Source organism: Giraffa tippelskirchi, chromosome 5 (genome assembly GCF_054371585.1).
Source record: "Giraffa tippelskirchi isolate mGirTip1 chromosome 5, T2T-mGirTip1v1.2.pri, whole genome shotgun sequence".
In the NCBI taxonomy this organism is placed as follows: Eukaryota; Metazoa; Chordata; class Mammalia; order Artiodactyla; family Giraffidae; genus Giraffa; species Giraffa tippelskirchi.
In genome coordinates this window covers 192,810,935-192,828,831 of record NC_137279.1, presented here as the reverse complement: position 1 = coordinate 192,828,831, position 17,897 = coordinate 192,810,935, and the positions used below count along the sequence as shown (strand labels likewise).

At 52.0% G+C, this 17,897-nt stretch overlaps 1 protein-coding gene across 1 annotated transcript; it reads left to right on the top strand.

Annotated features, from left to right (window-relative positions):
• The first annotated feature begins 3,369 nt into the window (after positions 1–3,369).
• Positions 3,370–7,895, top strand: COPS9 (COP9 signalosome subunit 9). The gene is made up of 3 exons (XM_081485678.1): positions 3,370–3,485; positions 5,339–5,411; positions 7,627–7,895. The coding sequence occupies exons 1-3, from the start codon at positions 3,423–3,425 to the stop codon at positions 7,662–7,664; spliced, it is 174 nt and encodes a 57-aa protein (XP_081341804.1). The 5' UTR covers positions 3,370–3,422; the 3' UTR covers positions 7,665–7,895.
• The last annotated feature ends 10,002 nt before the right edge of the window (positions 7,896–17,897 follow it).

Genomic DNA, 17,897 nt, shown 5'->3' with positions numbered 1-17,897 from the left:
CCACCAGCAGCAGCCCCCGGCCCCCGTGCGCTCGGGGTCCCCCAGCCTCCCCCTGTTCTCACACCACCTCTGTGACATCACCGTGCTGGTTCCGTCCATCCGTAAACATTAGCTTCCCTGTGCCCAGCTCTCCTGGAGACCCCTCCCCTCATGGGAGTGGGGGCTCTGCACTTTGAAACCCTCACTCAGGAGGGGACCCTCTTGGTGCCACGGACCCCAGCGTCCCTGGTCTGACTCACTCAGGCACTTGAGGTGACTTGTGCCACAGTGACACTGGAGGGTCACCCACACGTCCAGTCACTTCTCCCTTCTCCCTGGTCCACCCACGCCAGACCCAGGCCACAGTCCCAGCTCAATCTGTTCAATCCCTATCTCCCTGGAGCCCCCCTCCCCTCCCCCCGCCACCACTGCTCCCACAGCCCAGCCCCCAAGCCCACCTGCTTCTAAACCTGTCACTCAAATATCTCTGGCTCTCCCCCCCGCCCCGCCCTCCCTTCTCATTCACATTCTTTTTAAAAAACCTTACAACAAAATAAAGATAACATAAGATTTATTATTGTAGCTATTTTTGAAAGGCATTAAGGGCATCTGCACTATTATGCAACAGTGCTCACCCTCCACCTCCAGACGAGCTCCTCTTCCCAAACGGAAACCTGTCCCCAGTAAACACTAACTCCTCTTCCCCTAGCCCTGGCCTACTTTCTGTCTCTATTAATTTGATTACTCTACAAACCTTATATAAGTGGAATCATATATTTGCTTCTTGGTGATTTCACTGAGCGTGGTGTCTTCAAGGTTCTCCGCATGCAGAAGCAGTCAGCATTTCCTTCCTTTTAAGGGCTGAAAAATAGTCCACTGCGTGGATGCACCACATTTTGCTCAACTATTCAAATGTTGATTCATACCTATTTGAGTTGCTTCCACATTTTAGCCATCCTGAAGAACCACATTTTAACCATTGCGATGACTGTTGCTGTGAACTTAGATGTACAAATACTATCTCTTTGAGACCTTGCATTCAATTCTTCTGGATATATATCCAGAAGGGGAATTGCTGGACCATGAAAGTGCTGCACTCAATATGTCAGCAAATTTGGAAAACACAGCAGTGGCCACAGGACTGGAAAAGGTCAGTTTTCATTCCAACCCCAAATAAAGGCAATGCCAAAGAATGTTCAAACTATTGCACAATTGCACCCATCTCACACGCTAGTAAAGTAATGCTCAAAATTCTCCAGGCCAGGCTTCAACAGTATGTGAACTTTGAAATTTCAGATGTTCAAGCTGATTTTAGAAAAGGCAGAGGAACCAGAGATCAAATTGCCAACATCCGCTGGATCATCAAAAAAGCAAGAGAGTTCCAGAAAAGCATCTATTTCTGCTTTATTGACTATGCCAAAGCCTTTGACTGTGTGGATCACAATAAACTGTGGAAAATTCTGAAAGAGATAGGAATACCAGATCACCTGACCAGCCTCTTGAGTAATCTGTATGCAGGTGAGGAAGCAACAGTTAGAACTGGACATGGAACAACAGACTGGTTCCAAATAGGAAAAGGAGCACGTCAAGGCTGTATATTGTCACCCTGCTTATTTAACTTATATGCAGAGTACATCATGAGAAACGCTGGGCTGGATGAAGCACCAGCTGGAATCAAGATTGCCGGGAGAAATATCAATAACCTCAGATATGCAGATGACACCACCCTTATGGCAGAAAGTGAAGAAGAACTAAAGAGCCTCTTGATGAAAGTGAAAGAGGAGGGTGAAAAAGCTGGCTTAAAGCTCAACATTCAGGAAACTAAGATCATGGCATCCAGTCCCATCACTTCATGGCAAACAGATGGGGAAACAGGGGAAACAGTGTCAGACTGCAGATGGTGATTGTGGCCATGGAATTAAAAGACGCTAGCTCCTTGGAAGGAAAGTTATGACCAACCTAGACAGCATATTAAAAAGCAGAGACATTACTTTGCCAACAAAGGTCCATCTACTGAAGGCTATGGTTTTTCCAGTAGTCATGTATGGATGTGAGAGTTGGACTAAAAGAAAGCTGAGCACCAAACAACTGATGCTTTTGAACTATGGTGTTGGAGAAGACTCTTGAGAGTCCCTTGGACTACAAGGAGATCCAACCAGTCCATCCTAAAGGAGATCAGTCCTGAGTGTTCATTGGAAGGACTGATGTTGAAGCTGAAACTCCCAATATTTTGGCCACCTGATGCAAAGAACTGACTCATTTGAAAAGACTCAGATGCTGGGAAAGATTGAAGGTGGGAGGAGAAGGGGTCGACAAAGGATGAGATGGTTGGATGGCACCGCTGACTCAATGGACATGAGTTTGAGTAAACTCCGGGAGTTGGTGATGGACAGGGAGGCCTAGCGTGCTGCAGTCCATGGGGTCACAAAGAGTCGGACATGACTGAGCGACTGAACTGAAGTGAACTGATGGAAATCTGGTTTCCCAGGTGGTGCTAGTGGTCAAGAACCCACCTGCTAACACTGGAGACGTAGGAGATTCGGGTTTGATCCCTGGGTTGGGAAGATCCCCTGGAGGAGGGCATGGCAACCTACTCCAGTATTCTTGCCTGGAGAATCCCATGGACTGAGGAGCCTAGTGGGCTAATGTTCGGCAAATCTGTTTAATTTTTGAGGATCCTCCTTACCGTTTTCAAGAACAGCTGCACCATTTTACATTCCAACCAGCAGTGCACAAGTTTTCCCACTTTCCCACATTCCCACCAACACGTCTTATTTTCTGGGGTACTGATAGTACCCATCCCGATGGGTATGACGTGGTATCTCATGGTTTGGCTTGCATTTTGCTGATGAACAGTGATGCAGAGCATCTTTTCATGGGTTTATTGGTCATTTATAAACCTGCTTTGGAGAAATGTTTATTGGACATCTTTGCTGATTGTTTTAATGAGCCACTTTGTTTTCTGTTGTTGCATGTTAGGAGGTCTCTGTACATTCTGGATATTAACCTGTTATCAGACACGTGGTTTGTAAATATTTTCCCCATTCTCTGTTGCCCTTCACTCTGTTCACCACTCGAAGTCTTTAATGGGTAATTTCTTGGGCACCTCTCTGTGTCACCCCATTAGGGCCAAATTGTTCGTGGTGGCGGGTCACCGTGAAGTCATCAAGCAGCTTCTCTTATGTGCTGACAGGCAGGCAAGATTCTCTCCATCCCAGCCCAGCCCAGGGTGGTCCTCCCCCGCCCCCCAATCTAGACGAATGTAGGAAGGTACCATAGAGTTGAAGGTCCTCCGAAGACTAGACTCGCCAAATGGTGGTGGGGGGAGGGGAACCATAGAGTCGGCCGCCCTCCCGCGTCTAGACTTGCCACGACGGTGCACGCACCGGAAGAGGCAGTCAGCGGGCCGGAAGTGAGCCGGGGCGCCGGGACTGCGTGAGGAGATGAAGCCGGCGGTGGACGAGATGTTTCCTGAGGGCGCCGGGCCGTATGTGGACCTGGACGAGGTGAGGCGAGCCGCGCTGGGCCGGACGGGAGCGGCTCCACGGCCAGCTCTCGGGCGCGCTTCGGGGCCGGGCCGAGCGAAGGCAGCGGCCTGCAGGGCCCCACGCTCGCCCTCCCCGCGGTGCCTGCCTAAGCGCTGGGCCCCTGGGAAGCCTGTGGGCGGCGGCTGGGACTGAGGTGAGCGTCGGTGCCCACCGCCTGGAGGGCACCCCGGGTGTGGGTCCCGCTCTGGGGGGCGTGCTGCCGGGCGGCGGGGGCCAGCCCCCCTCTGGGAGGCGGGGAGGCGAGGGCCCTGCTGACGGCGGAGCTCAGGAGGGAAGCGGGCGCCCGCCGGGGAGCGGGGGGAGGGCCGTTTGTGGGGGCGGCGCGCAGCGCGGTGCCCGGTCCTGCGTTTCTGTCTTCCCCGCTCCTGTGGGTTACAGGACGTTCCTGTGGTCCTGGTGTTCTGTGGTCTCCAAGTGTCAGGCCAGCTCCCCAGGGTCAGGGCCTCTGTTTCTCTTAACAGCCCGGGGCGGGGGGACAGCCCCAGCCTGCGTGGTCCTGGAGATAGCCACGGAGAGAGTAATTGCCAGCCCTAAGTGTACGGGGAGGTTGGCGGTGCAGGTTGATAGAAGCCCTCCCAGGGCTTGAGGGTGGTCCAGTAAAGCCTTAGGAGTGCAGCTGACTGCAGCCAGGTGCCGGAGGCCGTGCTGGGTGGGATGGGGACGGGGGAGGGCGTCTAAGGGAAGGCAAAGTCGTCTGCTTTAACGTGCGGGCCAGGCCTTTAGGTGCCTGAAAGAGAGCGCGGTGGATGGAGCCGGGAGGTGGGGGCGGGGGCGGAGGGCAGCCGATCTTGAATTGCTCCCCGCTGTCCTGGGATGGGTGGGCTCTCCTTACCCCACTCCAGAAGGCTGTCACCCCTCCACTAACCCTGCTTCTCAGCCCTCACTCCAGGCCCTGCCTTAGGCAGGTGTGGGTCCCTGGAGGGCTCTACTGTGGGGATGATGGGCTCCGCAGATGGGTACTGGGTTGGGGGTGAGAGAGTGGGGTGGTGTGAACCAAGGAACAGAAGACTGAAAGAGGGTCTGAATGAAGGCCAGGCCTCCAGGGACCAAGTCCGCACGGATGTCACTGCAGGGCTTCCTGTGGGGTGAGGGGTGAGAGGGGGGCTGCTAGCTGACTGAGGAGAGAAGGGAGGCCTCTGAGAACCCACCCGCAGCTCTGTGGGGAACTCAGGAGGTGCTCAGCTGTCTGAGCTGGAAGAAGTGGACAGACAGCTTGGGGGGTGTTGGGAGTCAGGGTGCAGAGAGACCTGGGGGCCGCCTGGCCAGGGTGCTGCCCCCAGAGGCCTCTGCTCTAGTGTCCCGTGTGATCTGAGAGACTCAGAGTCCTCATGACGCCACCCAATTTTGGTCCTGACGTTGTTTTACTGCCCGTGTTGAGGGGTGGCCCGTGATGACACCTCCACAAGAAGAAACCCAGGCGAGCAGGTCAGTTTCTCAGGGGAAACGGCTTAATTCTCACAAGAAGCAGGGGGCATCGGGAGCAGAGGGATCCCTAGGCTCAGTTGGGGCCTCTGTGGCCAGGCCTGTGGGGACAGGAGTCCCCTCCGTGGTGTGTGCAGGAGAGCTGCTGTCCAGGCAGGATTCTCTGTAAAAGGCAGAGAGGAGCCTAGGAACCCAAGACCTGAGGGGACCGACCCGTCATTCCTCCAAATGCCACCTCCCTCACCCCTGCTCCAGCCACTTCCTTCCCTGGACTGAGTTTTGTCCCTGACCTGGACACTTTCTGCCCAGCAGTGGTGTGGAGCCTGCAAGACACTTATCCTTCATTCTCTCTGAAAACCCTGCTGACATAACCTTTTCTTCCATCCCAGGCAGGAGGCAGCACCGGGCTCCTGATGGACTTGGCAGCCAATGAGAAGGCGGTTCACGCAGAGTTTTTTAACGGTAAGGAAGCCAGGATTGGCTTGCCAGTTTCAGCCTGTGTTTCTTCTGCAGGTTATGCAGTGGAGCGGCTTCGCGAGATGAGTGATATGGGTCGTGGCCAGGCCCTCTGTCGTTCTTGGACCGCAGTGCAGCCTGTGGGAAGTGGGCAGCCCTGTGTTTCAGGGGGGAGAGGAGCTCCCGTCCCGCGTGCCAGGTGTGGAGTCTGAGCCCGGGACGCGCATCTGATGCCCGCGGCTCTGGCCGCGTCCGGCCCGCCGGCTGTGCTCTGGGCTCCTGTCCGTTCGCCCGGGTGCTCGTCCCGGTGCCTGTGCAGTGACAGCCGCCCTCCTGCTCTCCCTGCGTCTCTTCTCTGAGACCAGCAGCTGTTTGTGTTCGAGTTCAGTGCTAGTTTGAGGAACATGGGTGGAGTTTATAAACAACAGTGAAAAACAAACTTTATAGGAAGTCTTCATCCATGTTTGAGGGCGTATTTCTCTTGTTCCCTTCCAATTTCTGAGGGCGTTCTTCCTACAGTTTTATTAATCCTTACTCCAGGTTGAATCATAAGTAGAAACACAAGACCGCTTTTCTGGAGAGTTCAGTGGTGTTTTCTCTCTTGTCATCCTTCTTTCGTGCAGGGTGCCTGTCACTACAAAGAAGTTTGGTCACCGGTCAGTGACAGCTGGGATGTTATCTTGTCCTGTTGGTTTTTGCTGGCCCCAGACCCCTCTGACACCCGAGCCCATTTTCTCTGGCTTCTGTTCAGGCCGCTGTTGGCTCAATAGAGAAGCCGGGCTGCTTCATGAGGACAGGAGGTGACATTTGGGCCCCTGGAACTGACTAGCATTTACGTTCTCTAGGGGAGCGGGTGTGGGGGGCACGGGGTGCAGAGGTCTGAGCATTCTCCAGAGCCGCCCGTGAGCCTCACCCAGGCAGGGTGTGTGCTACCCAACCCCTCACGACCCAGCCCCCCGCTCCTCCTGCCAGCCTGGGCGCTTAGAGGCGGTTCGCTGTATCTGGGGTTCACCTTCACGGGAATTTCAACAGCAGCCCTTTAATTCTGACAGAAGCTTCTGTGGGGGGGACCCAGGCTGCCTTGCCTGATGAGCACAGGAGCAGATGAGGGCCTTTCTCCCCCAGAGGCCGATTCCGGCAGAAAAGGGAAGGAGCTCGGGCTTGGGCTTGTGCGCGCCACCCAGCAGGTTGTGACGGCTCCGGTGTGCGGGAGGCACTTTCCTGCCAGGAAGCCCAGTGGCCTATGGAGGGGCTTGTCCTGAGCCCTTTTCACTCGCCGAGCAGACAGGGTTTGATGGTCTCTTGTTTCCGAGGCAGTGGGTTCTAGCCCTGAATCGGTCCTGCCCTCACTCACCGTCTTAAAAAACAGAAGTGCCTTCGAGAGGGGGCAGGCGGGGACAGCTTGGGGACGGGAGCCTGATGGGTGGGCACATCCAGGGCGGGTCTCAGGAGGCGGCACCCGCAGAGGGTGGGGGTGCCTGGGTGCTGCCGTCCCCGGAACGCGGCCGTGTGGGGACTGGTGGCCATCTCTCCGGTTCGTTTACTCTGCGCATCCTCAGTGCACAGTAGGTGTGAATGGGATTTTAGTGTTGTCCCCCCTCATTGTGAAAGTAACACATACCCATGGTGGAAGTTTAGAAAACTTACAGAGAGTACACAGAAGGACAAAATAACCCTGGACTAGGTTTACATCTTGCAGGATTCAGTGCATCCTGAATCTGCGGCGTTTCTCCAGTGGGAATGGGCTCGGGCTGTGATTTCCAAGCTAACTATAGGTCTGACTCTTTGAACGGGAGCCTCTCACGGGCCACCCTCTGCGTTTCCACTCTCAGGCTGTGAGCCTCCAGGGGCTCCTGCAAGCCGCCCCTTCACCTCCACGCGGCGTCAACACGAGCGGAGCCCTGGCCACGCTCACAGGTGCGGGCGCTGCCCCGCGCAGTCCTGGCTGTGAGGGTCGCCCACAGGGTCCAGAGCACGCCGCATGTGTTCTCTCGAGGTTGTCATCTAAATGGAAACGAGACTAAAGGTGCACGCTGTTGCACGCTGGACCACTGTCCTCTTGGGCTGCGTCAGCCCCAGTTGGGTAAAGTTGAGAGCCCATCATGATCAGATTGTGTTCCGTTTTCTCTCTGGTTTTGAACGGCCGCATAACCCCTTTTCATTATGTCCTCAGTTATTGACCTTGTGTGACCATCAATTTGTGGTTTGGTTCGTTTTGTAGATTTTGAAGATCTCTTTGACGATGATGATGTCCAGTGAGCTCTCTCCAGCGGTGCATTTGGTCAAGCTTCGCCACAGGGTGGTGTGGCGGGTCTCCTTAAAGGACAGTTTCAGGTGATTCCAGAGAACTTGTGGGAATCGACTGAAATTAGGAGATTAGCCAAGAAAGAGAAGAAGGTTTTAACCATCTGGAGGAGGTCTGTTAAACTCTGAATGTGGCCAGCTTTTGTCCTTAACTTCAGTTAAAATAAAGTGATGTTATTATTTGCAGGGTGATTTTAATTCTTGCATTGTGAGTGAATGGTACAGTCCCTGGACATCTTGTGCATTTATACGCCCCTGTGTGTGTTCCATGCTGAGAGAAACCCGTCCCCACATAGAAACACAGTCCCCCTTTTGCATTGTGACCCTGAGTGATTCTGACAGCTCACAGTTGCTGAGGTGGTGCTTGTGTGAGACCCTGCTCCTGCCCCGTGGGCTCCCCTGGTGGGCCTTGTGTTCTCCGGCTCTGACGTCAGGGCAGCTGCTGCCCCCGACCCGAGGCTTGAGAAAACAGGCAGCGTGATAATGACTGAAGGAGACGCCTCCTACCTGAGCAGCGTGTGCCTCGGTCCATTTCAGAGGAGAGCCTAGTGTCTCTGGGGCGGGTTCCTACTGGTCCAGCTCAGCAGTTGGTAAAGGCTGTGAATACTCGGATCTCACATCAGTCTTGAAGGATGTTTCTCCGATCAGGAACGGCCCAGGGCATGTGGCTTAGTGGTTCCCACAGCTCCGAGCAGAGCCACTGAGTAGATGAGTCGGGCTGTCCACCTCCCTGTGAGAACCACCAAACGGAGCAGCTTCACGGCCTGGCTATGAAAGGGCTGTTTTTACTGAGATCCAGGTGAGATTTTAAACAGAGCGAAGCATCATCTTGTGAGTGCCGAGTGGGCTTCTGCGCTTGGCACGGCCCTCCAGGTGGAGCTCGGCCCCCAGGCAGGAGGACCAGATGTCCAGGGCAGCTCAAGGGGCCGACACAAGGTCAGCATCCTGAGAAAGGCCAGGTTAGGGGGACCTGGGGGCCCCATCACGGGAGGCCCTGCCCTGGGACCCGAGGCTGCTTCCACGTCAGACTCAATGGCGGGGCCTCCAGCAGGAGCTGCACAGCCTGACTCCAGGGAGAGGCGTCTTGAGGCCTGTTCTTGAGTTCACGTACCGGGCAGTCCGGTTTCCTCCATGGGCTCCTCGGAGCAGGCCCGAAAGGCTCTGTGGGGAATGATGGGGCATTTGGCCAATCAGCAGTGGCCATGCTTCGATCTGTGAGCCGTGAGGGCAGCGCCCGTTCAGACCTCAGGATTGGGAAGGACCTTTTGGATGAGGGGAGATGCTCAGAGGAGGACCCCCGCTTGTGGCCGTGGTGGGGACTTACTTGGAGAGTATTGTCTGCTAAGGTTGGGTGTCTGGATCCTTGTTGAATTGCAGCTTCTTGGAAGTGAGAGCTCCTAATGCAGGGAGCCTGTCAAAACCACGTGAACAAGCACGTGGGTTATTGGGGTTGGGCTCTTGGGAATTTGGGTTTGGGGAGGAAGTTGGAGAAAGAGCTGTTTCGATGCTCTGAGCTGTGAAGACCAGTCGAAGCCTTTGGAGGAACCATCTGCTCTCCCTGCCCTTACAGTTCTCTGTCTTCCTGGGTAGAGGGAAACCCTTTGTCCCTCAGCCTCTGCCCCGGCCGCTTGTTGGGGCGGAAGGAGGCTTACGCGCTTTATCAGGGCTCAGGAGACTGCCGGGAGAGGAGGCTGGCCTCCACACACGTGAGCAGCTGGGTTAGGGACACTTCCAAAGCAAGTGACACTGTCAGGAAGCAGCATTATTGACTTCAGAAAATTGAGTGCTGTGAGTTCTGCTTGATGGCAAAATAAGGTGCTGAAATGAAAAGCCCCTTTGTCCCTCGAGAGGCCAGAGGCCAGGGCTCCTCCCCCTTGAGTTCCTGTCCTGTGGAAACGCTGTCTTCTTGTCACACGCTTGACTTGCCATAGGTCACTCAGTGTTTGGTGGGCAGAGAGGTGTCAGTCCTTGGTCAAGGGCTGCATTTTCTCACCGAGACCAAAAACAAAGCCAGGAGACACTCAGCAGATTAGGAAGGCAGGCAGGAAACCTGGGTCCCAAAGGGCTGACCTGTTAACATTTGCTGACGCAGAGGACTTTTACAGACTGGCACGGAGGCGGCGCGCACTGGAGATCGATGGGCACCGAGAGGCCAGTTGACAGAAGAACCAACTCCGACGGCCAGGGAGCACTTAGAGGTGCTCGGGGTCACTGGAAGTTGACGAAACGTCCATTAAGGCAGCAGGACACCACTTTCCTCGCCGGAGGGCAAAGGCTTTGAGTGATGAGGGATGCCCATGCCGGTGGGGGTGGGGTGGGACCTGGGGGGTGTCGTGGTCTCTTTGGAAGAGATGCAGTGACTGTGATGAAGACTGGGGACCCGGCAGAACCCAGACACGATGTTGATTCTAGCGTTTTTCCTCCGGGAAACAATATGGAAACAATGAATGATATGAGTGAGGAAGTGATAGTGCAGGCACACCTCGGGGAGCCCTGCATCCCCTACAGAGTGGCCTTGGACCTGGAGGGGATTACACGGGCCCTGTGGGTGGGGAAAGAGAGGCAGGAGGGGGCTGTTACCTGGCACGTTTATACCTGTTCAGCTGATGTACAGCACTTCCCTTTCATTGGGTGTGTAAAGGTGTATTTAGGGTGAATATGCATGTGTGCAGAGTGTCCCTGTGGCTCAGACGGTAAAGGATTGCCGGGGGCAGGTGTGGGGGTTGTGGGACGGGAGACCTGGGTTCGATCCCTGGGTCGGAAAGATCCCCTGGAGAAGGGAACAGCAACCCACTCCAGTGTTCTTGCCTGGAGAATCCCACGGACAGAGGCTACAGTCCATGGTGTCACAAAGAGACACGACTGAGTGACTAACACTTACATGGATGTGTGCCGGGGGCTTCCCCAATGGCTCAGTGGTAAAGAATCCACCTGCCAATGCAAGAGACATGGGTTCGAAAGATCCCCTGGAGTAGGAAACGGCAACCCACTCCAGTGTTCTTGCCTGGGAAGTCCCATGGACTGTAGCCCACCAGGCTCCTCTGTCCATGGGGTTGCAAAAGAGTGGGATATGACGTAGTGACTAAACAAGAAATGCATGTGTGTAGGGACACCTCCTCCTATGCACCCACCTTAGCCTACAGGCTCTGATGACACACGTGTGTGTATATATGATCATATGTGTGTGTGTGAATGTTTCAGAAAAGATGGAGCTCCCAGCCCTGAGGGGAAGGACAATAAATGAAGAGTCCGTGAAAACACAGTGTACACGTCGGGGGACAGGTATGGGGGGTGTGGGGGCAGGTGTGGGGGATTGTGGGGGGATGTGTGGGGGTGTGGGGATGTGTGGGGGTTGTGGGGACAAGTAGGGGGTTGTGGGGGCAGGTGAGGGGGTGTGGGGGCAGGTGTGAGGGGTGTGGGGGGGTATGAGGGCAGGTGTGGGGGATTGTGGGGGCAGGTGTGGGGGGGTGTGGGGGCAGGTGTGGGGGTTGGAGGATGTGGGGGCAGGTGTGGGGGGGTGTGGGGGCAGGTGTGGGGGTTGGAGGATGTGGGGGCAGGGGTGTGGGGGTGTGGGGGCAGGTGTGGGGAGTTGTCGGGTTGTGGGGTCAGGTGTGGGGGTTGTGGGGGGGTATGTGGGCAGGGGTGGGGGCAGGGGTGGGGGGTGTGGAGGCAGGGGTGGGGGCAGGGGTGGGTGGTGTGGGGGCAGGTATGGGGGGTTGTGGGGGCAGGTGTGGGGAGTTGTGGGGTTGTGGGGGCAGGTGTGGGGGGTTGTGGGGACAGATGGGCTTGTGGGGGCAGGTGTTGGGCATTGTGGGGCAAGTGGGCATGTTGTGGGGACAGGGGTGGGGGATTGTGGGGCAGGTGGGGGGATTTTGGGGGTAGGTGTGAGGTCAGGCAGTCAGGGGCCAGCCCCTCTCTGGAGGAAGCCCTTGTGGGGAACCCAGACCTTGAGGTGAGTGGGAGAAGAGGCCTTAGGAGAGGGCAGGAGAGCAGCCCAGGTGCATACAGGGCCTCGAGGTGGGAGAGTGGGTGGCCAGCAGGGCAGGAGTGGGGACCCAGAGCCATGAGGGGCGCTGGGGTGAGGGCAGTGCTCGGAAGGCTTCCTCCCATCTCCTGCATCTGCCCCAAGCCGGTTCCTGGTCTGCAGCTGAAGTGGAGCCGGAAGGCCTGGCCTTCGTAGTCAAGGACCAGTAGCTGTAAAGGAGGGACTGATTTCCCGGCTGGATCCCTGAAGCCTGGAGCCTGGAGAGACGCAGCGCTGGGGCCTGGCTGAGCCCTGCGGGTGGGGTGGGGTTTGTCAGGGGGTGTGTTGAGCTGGAGTCTGCCCTGCACCGCCGTGTTCTCTCCTCCGCTGAGAGCTAGCTTGCGTCCTGGCAGCAGAGAGCTGACTCTGTACCCCTCAAGGGCACTTGGGGTCAGCAAGCAGGTGGAGGCTTCCTGTAGGAAGGGGCCTGTGTGGGGACCCAGGAGATGGCTCCAGCCAGCAGCCCTTGGCCAGTGCTATTGGTTTTGCTTGTTTTTTTTTTTTTAATTTTTATTTCCTTTGACTCAACTTCAGCATTTATTTTGCTGAGACTTTAGTTTATCCTGTCACTTGGAGGGCTCAGTTCTGTCTCCAGCTGTGTCCAGAGCAGTTAAGTAAATGTTGAAGGAACCAGCTGGAGCCCTTGCTGAGACAAGAAAACCACCAACCTGCCATGAAAGGATATTTGGAGCAGTTGGGTGGATGTTTCTCTTTACTTAGCGTCTTGCTGATGATCATAATAATGCCCCAAGGATGCCTTTCATTGAGAGCCAGCCTTGAGCACAGCATTTATATTCCACCAAGTCCTCTGAATGTTCCAGAGAGGAGGGTCATGTTCAGTTGCCGGTAAATACACCGAGGCTCATGGAGGTGACAGGCCCCTCCCGGGCTGGGCCTCCAAGTGGGGCGGAGTGGGCTTCACCCCAGAGCCGTGGACAAACCCTACTTCAGACGTTCAGGCAGGGGCCCTGGTTCTGCCCTCTAAGACGTGGGAGCTGGAGGAAACTGGGCAATGCCCTGCCTCCGTGTTTCTCATCTACAAAATGAGGGGTATAAAGACACCCAGCTCAAGACATGAAAAATTTCTTCTCAGCAAAAGATAGCATTGAGGAACAGTCAAGCTGTAGATGGGGGACCATTGCAGTACAGGTCCTAACAAGGGCTCATTCAAAATATATGAAGAGCTCCTACAAACCAACAGTGAAACCCAGACAGCCTAAGCAGATGGGGGCAAGAGACGGGAAGGGAAGATTTACACACACAGACGTGCACTTGGCCTCTGAGCATCTGAACCGATGCTCGGCACTCAGGGAGGTGGTGGAGCAGTGTTCCTCTCACTGACCAGAGTGAAAACTAACGCGTTAATCGATCGAGTGCCCCCACCCCTGCCCTGTCCCGCGTCCCTGCCCAGCAACTTCACTGCAGTGTGAACTGAGTTCTTCACGCATCATGGTTAATAGTCCCAAAGCACGCAGTTAACACGCCCGCCTTGCAGAGCGAGCGATGAGCACGGATCGGGGCTGGCTGTTCTTTACTGTGGGTGAGTGGGTGAGGCTCCCTGCTCAGATCTTTACCTCATTTTATCACTCATCCTACAACCACTCTACAAGGTAGGCATTATTATTTTTTCTTTTTTTAAGACTCTTTGTGTTAGGCCCTGAAATTTGCCCGCCATTCGTGTGTGATGTCTGCGTCTGGTTTCTGTATTAGGAGAATGCTGGCCTCGTAGAATGAGCTGGGAAGTATTCCCTCTGCTTCTGTCCTCTGGAAGAAATGGCAGACAACTGGCATAATTTCTTTCTTAAATGTCTGGTAGGACCCACCCGTTTACCCACCTGGGTTTGGTGCTTTGTATTTTGGAAGGCTATTCATTACTGTCTTCAGTTTCTTGAAAAGATACGGCCATAACAAGACTGTCAATTTCTTCTTGTGTGAATTTTGGCAGATTGTGCACCGGGATGACCCGGAGGGATGGGATGGGGAGGCAGGTGGAAGGGAGGTTCTGGAAGGGGAAAACATGTACACCCATGGTGCGTTCATGTCGATGTACGGCAAAACAAATACAATATTGTAAAGTTAAAAAATGGATAAATACACTAATAAAAAAAATTAGTCCATTTCATCTAAGTTATCAAATTATTGGGCATAGAGTTGTTTTAGTATTATTTCATTATCCTTTTTTTTTCTTTTTAATTTTTTTATTGGAATATAGTTGCTTTACAATGTTGTGTTAGTTTCTGGTACATAGTGAAGTTATGGAACAACAGACTGGTTCCAAATAGGAAAAGGAGTACGTCAAAGCTGTATATTGTCACCCTGCTTATTTAACTTACATGCAGAGTACATCAGGAGAAACGCTGGGCTGGAAGAAGTACAAGCTGGAATCAAGATTGCCGGGAGAAAGATCAATAACCGCAGATATACAGAGGACACCACCCTTATAGCAGAAAGTAAAGAGGAACTAAAAAGTCTCTTGACGAAAGTGAAAGAGGAGAGTGAAAAAGTTTGCTTAAAGCTCAACATTCAGAAAACCAAGATCATGCCATCTGGTCCCATCACTTCATGGCAAATAGATGGGGAAACAGTGGAAACATTGGCAGACTTTATTTTTTTGGGCTCCAAAATCACTGCAGATGGTGATTGCAGCCATGAAATTAAAAGACGCTTACTCCTTGGAAGGAAAGTTATGACCAACCTAGATAGCATATTTAAAAGCAGAGACATTACTCTGCCAACAAAGGTCCGTCTAGTCAAGGCTATGGTTTTTCCAGTAGTCATGTATGGATGTGAGAGTTGGACTCTAAAGAAAGCTGAGCACCAAAGAATTGATGCTTTTGAACTGTGGTGTTGGAGAAGACTCTTGAGAGTCCCTTAGACTGCAAGGAGATCCAACCAGTCCATCCTAAAGGAGATCTGTCCTGGGTGTTCACTGGAAGGACTGATGTTGAAGCTGAAACTCCAATACTTTGGCCACCTCATGCGAAGAATTGACTCATTGGAAAAGACCCTAATGCTGGGAAGGATTGGAGGCAGGAGGAGAAGGGGACGACAGAGGATGAGATGGCTGGATGGCATCACCAACTCAATGGACATGAGTTTGGGTAAACTCTGGGAGTTGGTGATGGACAGGGAGGCCTGGCGTGCTGCGATTCGTGGAGTCGCAAAGAGTTGGACACAACTGAGTGAACTGAACTGAACTGATATAGTGAAGTAAATCATCTGTACGTATACACATGTCTCCTCCCTCTTGGACCTCCCTTCCTCCCTGCCCCATCCCACTCCTCTAGGTCAACACAGGAGCACTGAGCTGGGCTCCCAGCACTTTTATTGCAGGCTCCTACTAGCTCTCTGCTTTACACATGAGTGTGAATGAGTGAAAGATGCTCAGTCGTGTCTGACTCTGAGACCCCATGGACTATACAGTCCATGGAATTCTCCAGGCCAGAATATGGAGTGGGTAGCCTTTCCTTTCTCCAGGGGATCTTCCCAACCCAGGGATCGAACCCAGGTCTCCTGCATTGCAGGTGGATTCTTTACCAGCTGAGCCACAAGGGAAGCCCGTTTTACACATAGTAGTATATATGTGTCAATCCCAATCTCCCGATTCATCCCACCCTCTCTTTCCCCCACTGGTGCCCACATGTCCATTTCTCTACGTCTGTGTCTGTTCCTGCAGATGAATGGATAAAGAAGATGTGGTCAGTGAGTTCAGTCAGTCAATCCTGTCCAACTTTTTGTGACCCCATAGATTGCAGCACGCCAGGCCTCCCTGTAATCACCGACTCCCGGAGCTTGCTCAAACGCATGTCCTTTGAGTCGGTGATGCCATCCAACCATCTCATCCTCTGTCATCCCCTTCTCCTCCTGCCTTCAATCTTTCCCAGCATCAGGGTCTTTTTCCAATGAGTCAGTTCTTTGCATCAGGTGGCCAAAGTATTGGAGCTTCAGCTTCAGCATCAGTCCTTCCAATGAATATTCAGGACTGATTTCCTTTAGGATTGACTTGTTTGATCTCCATGCAGTCCAAGGGACTCTCAAGAATCTTCTCCAACACCACAGTTCAAAAGCATCAGTTCTTCGATGCTCAGCTTTGTTTATAGTCCAACTCACATCCATATATGACTACTGGAAAATCCATGGCTTTGACTAGACAGACCTTTGCTGACAAAGTAATGTTTCTGCTTTTGAATGTGCTGTCTAGGTTGGTCATAGCTTTTCTCCCAAGGATCAAATGTCTTTTAATTTCATGGCTGCAGTCACCATCTGCAGTGATTTTGGAGCCCAAGGAAATAAAGTCTGTCACTGTTTCCATGTGGTACATGTATACAGTGAAATGTTACGCAGCAACTAAAAGGAACAAGATAGGGAGATCTGTGAGATGTGGAAGGACCTAGAGTCTGTCATACAGAGTCAGGTAAGTCAGAAAGAGAGAAACAAACGTATATTAACATGCTTGTGGAATCTAGAAAAATAGTCCGGATGAACTTGATTATCCTTTTATTGTCCATGGTATCTGTAGTTATTCTTTTTTTAATTTCTGATATTAGTAATTTCTGTCCTTTTTCTTTTTTTCTGTTTTTCTTAGCTTCCACAGTGGCTCAGTAGTAAAGAATCCACCTGGCAATGCAGGAGATGCCAGAGATATGTATTTGATCCCTGGGTCGGGAAGATACTCTGGAGAAGGGCGTGGCAACCCACTCCAGTATTCTTGCCTGGAGGATCCCGTGGACAGAGGAGCCTGGCGGGCTACAGTCTGTGGGGTCACAAAAGAGTCAGATACGACTTAGCCTTAGCGACTAAATGACAACAAGAATGTTTTATACGTTTGTATTATTTTTTCTTCCAGCCCATGATTTGTGTGGTAGGCTGGTGACTGCCAAGGTGGCCCAGGACCTCTGCCTCCCGTTTCATGCTGCTGTTTAGTTCTCTCCCTTGAGGACTCTGCTGCTTCCTTCTAATGAGTAGAACATAGCAGAAGTGATGCTGTGATTCTCCCAAGAATAGGTTAGTTATGTAAAGACTGTGGCTTCTCCTTTGACCTCTTTGTCTCTCTCATCCTTTCCTCTGTGGTAAGACAGCTTTCATACTGTCAGGACACTCGGCCACCATGTAGTGAGGTTGTGGTGTATCTCGGCATTTACTCAGTACTCCTTTCGTGTCTTTCAGTAACAGTTAAAATTTTATTTCTAAAGATAGTGTGTATCATTTGTTACATTTATTCATACATGCTGAGGCGTTTATATTTTACTTTTTTAAACATTTAATAATACAATCTAAAATAGCATAAGAATAAACAAATAGCCCAGTGGTGCAGAATAAGGCCTAGAAACAGACCCACGTATACAGAGGCACTTGGTTTGTGATAAAGATGACACTAGACAGCAGTGGGGGACAAACATTTAAGAAGTGGTCAGTGGGGTAACCATAGGAAAAATAAGGCCATTCCTACATAAAAACCCACACATTTAATAACGTGTGGATTATAAGTTCTAACATAAAAGACTAAGCAAAAAAAAGTTGTACAGGAAACATCAAAGAGATACTTTTGTATCTTGCATGGATAATATTTCCTTAAACATGTTGCAGAATGAAGTAGCCATGGAAGAAGTGCCTGATATTCTTATTAAATTTAAGAACTTCTTTTCATCAAAAATAATTTTAAAGGTCAATACAAGTATAAATATGGAAGCCACAAAGAGAAGATATTTGGAAATCATGTAACTGACAAAGGGCTCATACCAAAATTACATTAAGAATTCCTATGATCTTTGTGAAAAAGAAAAAACTGGCAAAAGATATATACTTCCTCAAAAAGAGCATTCAGTTTGCTGCTAAATATATGAATGTATGGTCGACCTCATTAGCCATTAGAGAAGGGGGAAAGTTCCTCCTTAAAAAGAATTGCAACTTTTCTCATTGGTAGACTTGTATTACAAAAAACAGTGTTCAATTATTATTATACTTTGAATTTTGTCAAAAAATATATAGATTTATTTTCTCTCCTGTTATGTATAAGTAACTATGAGATATATTTAGGCCACAAATGCCTAAAATATATTTTTATAAATTTTATTGGCGTATAGTTGATTGACGTGTATAGCGTTAGTTTCAGCTATGTTGTGTTAGTTTCAGGCGTACAGCAGAATGACTCGGTTACACATGTA